The 9,211-nt window shown below is 56.9% G+C and overlaps 1 protein-coding gene across 1 annotated transcript in view; it reads right to left on the bottom strand.

Annotated features, from left to right (window-relative positions):
- Nucleotides 1-7,030: 7,030 nt before the first annotated feature.
- The window catches only part of SLC25A20 (solute carrier family 25 (carnitine/acylcarnitine translocase), member 20), a 20,111-nt gene continuing 17,930 nt past the window's right edge, over nucleotides 7,031-9,211 (bottom strand). The window contains exons 8-10 of the mRNA XM_006770580.2: nucleotides 8,762-8,882; nucleotides 8,199-8,323; nucleotides 7,031-7,839 (exon numbers count right to left, since the gene is read on the bottom strand). Coding sequence (XP_006770643.1) covers nucleotides 7,777-7,839; nucleotides 8,199-8,323; nucleotides 8,762-8,882 — 309 coding nt within the window. The 3' untranslated portion in view covers nucleotides 7,031-7,776. The remainder of the gene's footprint in view (nucleotides 7,840-8,198; nucleotides 8,324-8,761; nucleotides 8,883-9,211) is intronic.

Raw genomic sequence — 9,211 nt, forward strand, 5'->3', positions numbered from 1 at the left:
CTGTGTGCGCGTGCGCGTGCGCCGCCCGGCTTGGCCAGCCCCACAGCGGCGCCAGAATGAATGAATGGTCCCGGGGCTACATGGTCCCGCGCCTCCCACGCAGTCCTTAAGACCTTTCGTTTCTTCTTTCTCTTCTTTCTTTTCTTTTTTCCTTCCTTCCTTCCTCCCTCCCTCTCTCCCTATCTTCCTCCTTTTCTTTTTTTTTAAAGACTTCTTTTTGTTTTTAATACTCTATTAACTTAAAAAATATTTTTATTGATTTCAGAGAGGATGGTAGAGGGAGAGAGAGGCAGAAACATCAATGATGAGAGAGAATCATCCATTGGCTGCCTCCTGCACACCCCCCACTGGAGACTGATCCGGCAACCCAGATATGCGCTCAGGTCAGAACCGAACCCGGGACCCTATTCTTGTAACACGTCAAGTCCTCCTGTTTGCCAGCACTTACTAAGTGCCGGGGACACAGCCCAGGGGACACACAGCCACCTCAGTGTGGGTCTGACTTGGTGGAGGGAGAGCTAGGGGCCCCACTTTAGGGGGTGACATTCAAGCTGACTCCAAGGTTTGGACAGGACCTGATTTAGGGTCTGGAGGAAAGCCATCTGAGAATGGCAGACAGTGAGGCAAAGGCCTGGCAGAGTCAGGCTCCGCTGGCCTTTGGGTGGAATCATGGGCTGACCGTAGGACCCGCAGATGTCTGGCAGGTGAGATGTCAAACGGGGAGGGCCTTGTACATAGTTGGAGTTTTTTTTTATTTAGTTAGTTAGTTAATCCTTAACTGAGCATATTTTTCCATTGATTTTTAGAGAGGGAGAGACAGAGACATATTGATTGATTGCATCCTGCACGCACCCTGACCAGGCCGGGGAACCTGCAACCAAGGTACATGCCCTTGACCAGAACTGAACCTGGGACTCTTCAGTCTGCGGGCGGATGCTCTATCCACTGAGCCAAACTGGCTAGGGCTGTAACAGAAGCTTCAATAATCTAGAAATGTGGGAGCCACAGGCAGACAAAGGAGCCTGGGAGGCCAAACACGAACCTTGAAAAAGGGGAATGAGGCCTTGCAGGAACGACCTCTGTGCCTGCTCTTCCTCTTGAGCACTCCCACCAGGATCCCCAGGACCGGTCTGCTGGTCCCGGGCCAGCGCTGCTGGATGGTGCTGAGCAGACCACAGGGCAGCGTTACCCTCTGCCCCAGAGGTGGGCACACAGGCGAACGGAAGGGTCAGCCCCCTTACACCCACACCAGGTGAGAAGTGAACAGGAAAAGGTGAAGACTTGCTGGGATGTCCATGCCACAGCCTAGGCGCTGACCAAAGGCCAGTGGACATAGGACAGAGTCCTCCCCCTCTTTGCCAGGCCCCACCAGAAAGCAACTGGCTGCAGGCTTGGGAACCTGAGAGGCGTTTGCCTTGGGATGGTAAGCTCTGCCTGGTAACGACTCAGCACTAATTAAAATCCTCACGAGGACGTCTCACGTCTGCTCGGCACACCCAGAAGCTCAGTGTTGCGGAGGCAGGCGCCACGCTCGCTCCGGCCCGGCAGGCCTGTGGTTCCAAACAGCAGAGTCTCCCCAGTCGAGTTCCTTGGCCCCTGGAAGGAGCCTTAGATCACCAGCTTTGTGAGGGGAGGGGTAGTGGCCAACTTGTTGCTCTTGGAGAAGGGGGACCAAATGAGTGAAGGGTGCGTGTCCACACAGCAAGCAGAGCCAATCCCACGGCTCTCCTGCTCTCACAGTCTCCGGATTAGGGTCCTTTGCTTCAAAGTTGTGCTTCTGATCTCAGGTCATGAAGGCTTCCCGAGGGATAGGCAGTGAGAGGCTGCAGGGCAGGGTTCCTCAACTCTTCTCTGCTACGGGGAAGACCAGCCTCAACAAGCTCGCCAGGCGTCAGCCCGCGCCCAGGAAACCTGGGTGTGACTCCCACTGCCCCGCCACACCTGAGGAGTTGCCCCCTCTTCAACCAATCCTACCACCAGCCCTTCGCAAAGGCAGGATCACAACTCCTCTCCCCGGTTGGCCCATTTGTCAGGTTTTATATGTTTTCAAGGGGGACCGGCATCTGCACAGTTCGGACTCTGACCTCAATTACAGAATAGGCTACAGGGAGGCTGCCCCGGGGCTGAGGAGCTGGGTGGGGGCAGGTGCAGCGAGTTGGTCTAAGCAACACCTTCAGCCGCAGCCAGAGGCAGGCTGGCTTGTCTGGCTTGTTCTCGGCTGTTCTGCAGCTTGGTCATCTACCCATCGAGCAAACAGGGCATTCCCAGGCATCCTTGGACTGGAGGGAATGTAGCTGCTTACCTGTCGCCACAGACTAGCCTCAGAGAAACAGTAGCCAGCCAGCCCCCAGGCCTGACTTGGTTCCCTGCCCTCAGCACCTGGTCCCCCGAGCAGGGATCCTCTCTGTCCTTCTGGGACACCCTTCAGTAGGACGTGGAGTCCCAAGGGTCTTCATGAATGCCCCGTTGAGTTGGCCAAAGAAGTGGGCATTGGAGTAAAAGGAAATGCCAGAGGGGCCTGAGCCCCACATCTTCCACCCTTACCCTTACCCTCCCAGGACTGCCTTCATTCAAGCCTGTGCAGCTGCACCGGGGGTTACCATGACAACCAAAAAAAATCACAGGTAGCCAGGAACCCAGAACAGCTGCAAGTGACGGTGAGTGGGAACAGACCAGGAGTGGAAGCCCACAAAGCAAGAGAAATATAGGGCGCCTGGTAGCGAAGAGGAGCCCCCAGAGCCCTACCAGGAGCTGGACTCCAAACCTACTCACTCACTACCCAGCAGGCAGCCAACATCTTGCACAGCCTGCCACACACCAGCCACCGGCAGCCACGAACACAATGGGCCCAATTCTCAGAGATGTTTACGGCTGTGAACACGGAGTCGGGCACATGTTTGGCCGCAGAGCAGTGAGTCTGGGGAAAATGAGCATCGGTAGGGCACCAACTGCTGTTTCCAATGAAACAGTGAGTTTCATGGACTCTTGATAGGCTTATTGTTTAAAATGTTTTTTCTTGCCCTAGCTGGTTTGGCTCGATGGTTAGAGCATTGGCCTGCAGACTGAAGGGTCCCAGGTTCAATTCCGGTCAAGGGCACAGGCCCAGGTTGCAGGCTCCATCCCCAGTAGGGGGCGTGCAGGAGGCAGCCAACAAATGATTCTCTCATCATTGATGTTTCTACCTCTCTGAAATCAATAAAAATATATTTAAAAAAAAATAAAATGTTTTTTCTTTCCTGGGAGATGCCCAAACTCCCCCGACACCGATGGAGGCCTGCTTTGGCCCAGACCCCCCCAGTCCACACCCCTTCTGTCCTCCAGTGCTCTCCGCCTTTTGTGGGGGGCGGGGGAAGACTCAGCCCCAGCAGGAACACCTCCTTCTTCTCTGTCCAAAGGGGCCACTTCTCTCAGCCACTCCGGTCCTGCACTCATCTCCTGGGTCCTGTTGCTCATCTGACCACCTCTGCATGCCAGCCCCCCAGCCCAGTCCTCCAAGATCATTCAGTGTCTACTACCCTCAGTTTCTGTTTGTTTTTTTTAAATATATTTTATTGATTTTTTACAGAGAGGAAGGGAGAGAGACAGAGAGCCAGAAACATCGATGAGAGAGAAACATCGATCAGCTGCCTCCTGCATATCTCCCACTGGGGATGTGCCCGCAACCCAGGCACATGCCCCCGACCGGAATCAAACCCAGGACCTCTCAGTCCGCAGGCCGACGCTCTATCCACTGAGCCAAACCGGTTTCGGCCCTCAGTTTCTGTTTTGTCTTAGAAGTGTTCACTGTGAGCCCAGGGGGCAGGAGGGATTGGGGCAATGGGCTGTTTCCTCTGCCCTATTCAGCGTCCACAATACCACCCCATGAAGCCACTGCCTTATCAGGTCTAGGAAATCTGTTTTTGTTTTCCTTTAAAATATTTTTTTATTGATTTCAGAGAGGAAGGAAGAGGGAGAGAGAGAAAGATCAATGATGAGAGAGAATCATGGATTGGCTGCCTTCTGCACGCCCCCTCCTAGGGATGGAGCCCGCAACCCAGGCATGTGCCCTGATTGGGAATTGAACCCTGACCTGCTGGTTCATAGAACGACTTTCAACCACTGAACCACGTCGGCCGGACAAGTCGGGTCTATTTTAACTAGTGTGCCGCTCCAGGGAATGATCAACTCCTGGGTCACCTATTACTGTACCTGTGTGCTACCCTCTCCCCGAGGACAGTGTCCCAAGAAAGTGTCAGTCTCTGCAGTGGACAGAGTCTGCCCCTGAGACACCTCAGGGCAAGGACAGAACCTGGGAAGCAAGGGAGAGTCCGGCTGGAGAGCCACAGGCCTGCACGCCGACCAGGCAGAGGAAGCAGAAAGGGAGCCCTCGGGGAGCACCTGGCCCTGGGCCTGCCCCGCCCGCTTCACTGGCCGGTGGCCTGGGCTTTGGCCCTGCATGCGGTCAGGCCGCTGGGAGCTCTGGCCAAGCAGCCCAGGGCCGCCTGTGCTGGCATCCCGGGCCTCTCCTCAGGCCTGTGGGCACCCAGACACCACTCTGTTAGCCTCACTCTGTTACCAACTTGCTCTTGGCAGACCAGTTCACCCCGTCTGAGCTCTGCCTTCCACATCTGAAAGTGGGGGGTAAAAATCCCCACCCATTAAACACTGAATTACACGGGGACAGAGAGATGAGAATGAACCCCTGATGAGGTTAGGAAGGGCAGAGAGGGTTTCAGACTCAAAAGAACTCTGGGAGCCCTTGCTGGTGTGGCTCAGTGGATAGAGCCTACGGACTGAGGGGTCCCGAATTCGATTCCAGTCAAGGGCACAGGCCCGGGTTGTGTGCTCCGTCTCCAGTGTGGGGCGTGCAGGAGACAGCCGATCAATGATTCTCTCGCATCATTGATGTTTATCTCTTTTCCTCTCTGAAAGCAATAAAAATACATTAAAAAAAACCACAAGAACCGTGGGAAAGAGCTGTGGGCAGAGATGGTGTGACCTTCCAGCAGAAACGGTGCCGCTGTGGCTCTAACAGGGGCTGTCGCAACAGCCTGCGCTGTCCTTCACCTCTGACCCAGTTGTACTGGGCTTGGCGCCTGGGGGAGGCCGCTGTCCCGGCTGGCTGTTTTAAGAAACACTGTCTGGCTTCTACATAAGGCGCTCGGTGACCCCGAAATCACAGTGGAGGGCCCCAATCTGTCCCCCACTCTCATCTCCGTGGGGAGTGGGGGGGAGCGATATCAGAACAGGTGGCATTTCCAAGTGCATCATAGACAGGAAGTGCCCGCCAGGAGGGAGTTCCTCCCCACCTGCCGCCCCCTTCACAAACACCCCCCCAGGGCTTCCCGGTTTGACTGACAGGCTATGGGAGACCCAGAGGAGAAAAAGAATCTACCACCACTAACATCACGGAACCAAAACATTCCGTTTAAAATAGCAGCTGTTCTAAAGGGCAAAGGACCCAGAAGCACGGCTGCCAGGGTGATCCTGAGCCGTGGGAACGCTGGCATTTCACTGGAATGCAAATGCACTCCCTCCCGGGCCTTCCCAGCCAAAGCCAGGCTCAGGACTCTCTCAAAACCTGGGTGGGCCCGGCTCCAGGCTCAGGGGTCCAGCTTCGACCCAGGAACCAGGAGGTCACCGTTTGATTCTTGGTCGGGGCGCGTGGCCGGTTTGTGGGCTTGAACCCAGTGTGGGGTGTGCAGGAGGCAGCCAACCAATGATTCTCTCTCATCATTGATGTTTCTCTCTCTCTCTCCCCACCTTGCTCTCTGAAATAAATAAAAATATTTTAAAAAATAAACCTAAAAAAACCTTTAAAAAATACAATTAAAAACCAACAACAAAAAAACCCTGGGTGGGCTGAGAGCTTGGGGGACACACATGTGGCGTCTCCAAACCGAAGCGATTGCGCAGACACCCTGCAGCGCGGGCGGAGCAGGCTTGACACTGAATTAACCTTCCCAGGAAGAGGGCACACAATTTTCATCTCTAAAAAAATGCAGTTTTGACTTGATGCCACATATCTGGTCACCCAGAAAAGGTCTTCCCGGGAAGAAAGCCTCCTTCCTTAAACCCCCAAATCCTCAGCTTGCTGCCAGGTAGGCCACGCCCACAGCCAGGGGGTGTGATCCCTGCCCACTCACCCATTTACACAGACTGGCGGCTCTGAAGCCAAAGTCCAAGGGTCCCTGGGAAGCTGCAGCGAGAAGGGAAGTGCCGGTGCCACCGGACTGACCGCCAGATGGGACGCTGCCAGAGACGCCCGCCCGGTGCCCACAGCCTCACCCCCACGGGCAGGGACAGACCAGCTGGGACTCCTCCGCCTCCCACACCTCCCGGCAGCACCTGGGCGTCCTCAGCCCACGGCGGAAAGCCAGGCTGGTGACTTCAGATCCCACAGCAACCCAGAGCCACAGGAACACTCAGGACAGGCCCCGGCCAGTGTTGCTCAGTGGATAGAGCGTCAGCCTGCGGACCAAAGGGTCCTGGGTTCGATTCCTGTCAAGGGCACATGCCATGGTTGCAGGCTCCTCTCCAGCCCAGGCCCTGGTCAGGGCTCGTGCTGGGGGCAACCAACCGATGTGTTTCTCTCACATCGATGTTTCTCTGTCTTTTCTTCTCTCTTCCACTCTCTCTAAAAATCAATGGAAAAATATCCTCGGGTGAGGATTAAAAAAAAAATTAAAACTCAGGACTGCTTTTGGCCTTTGAGAACAACTGATTGTCTGTCCGTTTGCTCAGACACCCGGGTGGCCGAGAGCGGAGAGGCCCAGGAATGATGGAGAAGCGGCAGGCTGGGCTGGTGGGGCCTGCACGCCAGGCTCACACTGAGGGCCATGAACAGTTACCAGTCCAGGCCCCCCCACCCCCTGCCTCTAGCAGCTGGGGCTGGAGCAGTCGGGGAAGGCTGGGCCTGGCCAGAACTTGCCCCTTGTCCTGCTGGACCTGAAGCAACCAGGGAGGGATGCTGGGGCCCTGACAGCCTCCGCCAAGGCACAGGCTGCTGCTGAAACGACCCAGAACCAAGAGAAAAGTCTCACGCCACGCAAAAGTGAAAAACAATCTTTTATTGTTTCGTTAAAATAGGGGGCTCTCATGGGAAAGGGTGCGAGGAGAGCCTTCCTACACTGTGGGCTCTCATCCCAGCAGGCTGGGACCGTCACCCCCACACTCCTCACCGTGTAGGAGGGAAAGCTCTCTACCTGAGGAAGTAGACTACTCCATTCCGCTGTGGTCACTAGCATGCCTGAGAAACAAACGGCCCACCGTCGGCAGGCTACCTGCCCTACACACGTGCTCATCCCACTCAACTGACAGACGTGGGTCTCAAGTCCACACCCCCTGTGCATGTCAGATGGGATGACACACTCTGACACCTGGTGGCTGTTCCTGGCTGGGGACCAAAGAAGACCAGCTCCTGGGCAGCTGGCTGTAAACATGCATAGTGCCTCCATGAAAGGCTGAGATTTCCCCTTTTGAGACTAGTATTTGGGGTACAGGAGGGCCAGCAGTCAACCCACCCATGGACAGTACTCTGGCCACAGGCGGTATCTGGTCTAGAAGCTACTGACCCCACCTCAAACCCTCCCGAGATCCCTTAAACTGACAAGAGTGAATTCAAGTTTCAAAACGGCACACCACGTTATAGCAGGCGGAGGGGGTCATTAAGGCACGCGGTCTCAGCGAGTCCATGCACGAAGCTCTGACCCCCTCCCCCCCAGGACGGCCCAGTCCTGCCCACCGCTCCTCTTCGGGAGGTTCCCAGCACCCGGGAGCCTCGAGCAGCCTTCGGCCTCACAGGTTGGGGGTGATCCAGTTGAGGAACTTCATGGCAACTTCAAAGCCGAGGAAACAGGCCTGAGGAGGGTTCGGGAGAGAAGAGCGCGCGGGCCCTGTCAGGACCCGGCCTTCCCCACCCGCCCACCCAGGTCAGGGGCTCCGGTGCCTTTTCAATCCCAAGAGGGAAGAAAGCGCACGGCCACAGCTGCCCACTTGTCATGAAGGCGCACGGTCTCAGGGCCAGGCAGGGAAGCAAAGCCCCTCGCCTCAGAGCATCTCAAGGGCAAATCTTCCCAGCATCTTCAGGAAAGGCAGATTAGAAGGCTCTGGCTGGGGTGGGTTTTGGGAAAACCGAGCCCCTGACCCAATCCCAGGAGCAAGCACAAGTCGCCCCGTGCCCTGCCTGAGCCACGGGGCAGCACGGCTGCCACACTCACCGCGTTGGCCGGGAAGGCGCGGATCATCACCGCCGTGAACCCTTTGTACAAGGACGCGACGCCTTCGTTCCGGACCAGCTCCCTCAGCACATCTCGGAAGCCATTGGGGTATTTTCCAGGAGGAGCTGCGGGCAGAACCCAACTGCTAAGTCTTCAGGAAGCTTCCTGACCTGACATGGGGACCCCATGAGGACAGTCCTGCGCTCAGGTCTTCCTGCAGGGTCACAGCGCCGGGGCGGGCACCTTGCAGGGCGTCTGAGACCAGTCCCCAGACCACACCTTCACCTTGGGACAGACAGACACAAACGCCGGGAGCACTGGTGCCGACATGGGCCTCCTGCTCGGGTCGCGGGAGGGAGAGCTGATTCGACTTCTTGTCTCGCTTACTTTGGGTTCAAGCTGACAAGGAAAGGAGCCTGGGGCTCTAGAACGCAAGTGACTGCAGGGAGCATGCTGGTCAGATGGGTGCTGGGGTGCTGTGGAGAGTGAGGGGCCCTCAGGCCTAAGGCTCTGCACTCCAGGGGCAGCCAGTTCCAGGGCACCGCCCCCTGCCCTCCACTCACCAGTCTGGAAGCGGGACTTCAGCACGTCCGGGGGGATTGCCACCACCCAGTTGAAGATCCCGGCGACGCCCCCAGCCGCCAGGATCCGAGGCACGCTGAGCTCACTGACGCTGCGGACCAAGCAGAGTCAGACACAGGCTGTGAGGCCATGCTGACCCCCTCCTGTGCAGACGGCGAGGGAGGAACCGCGAGCGAGAAGGGCCAAGGCCAGGGCTCCGGGGACCTGCAACACACCCCTTGAGGAGGCTTCAGGCACTTGTTTCAAATACTTGCTCCGTTGGGTGAGACACAGAGTGAGAGAGGGGTCCGCTGGGCCTCAGCAGCCATGGGAGGAAAAGGGGGTGAAGCCAGGAGCAAGTCCCACGTCTGCGTCCAGACCCACTCACAGCCGGGCAGCCTCCCCACCACGGAGCACAGTGGCTCCGAGCTATCCTGCTCTCCTCACCTCTT

This window comes from Myotis davidii, unplaced genomic scaffold (assembly GCF_000327345.1).
Source record: "Myotis davidii unplaced genomic scaffold, ASM32734v1 scaffold663, whole genome shotgun sequence".
Classification (NCBI taxonomy): domain Eukaryota; kingdom Metazoa; phylum Chordata; class Mammalia; order Chiroptera; family Vespertilionidae; genus Myotis; species Myotis davidii.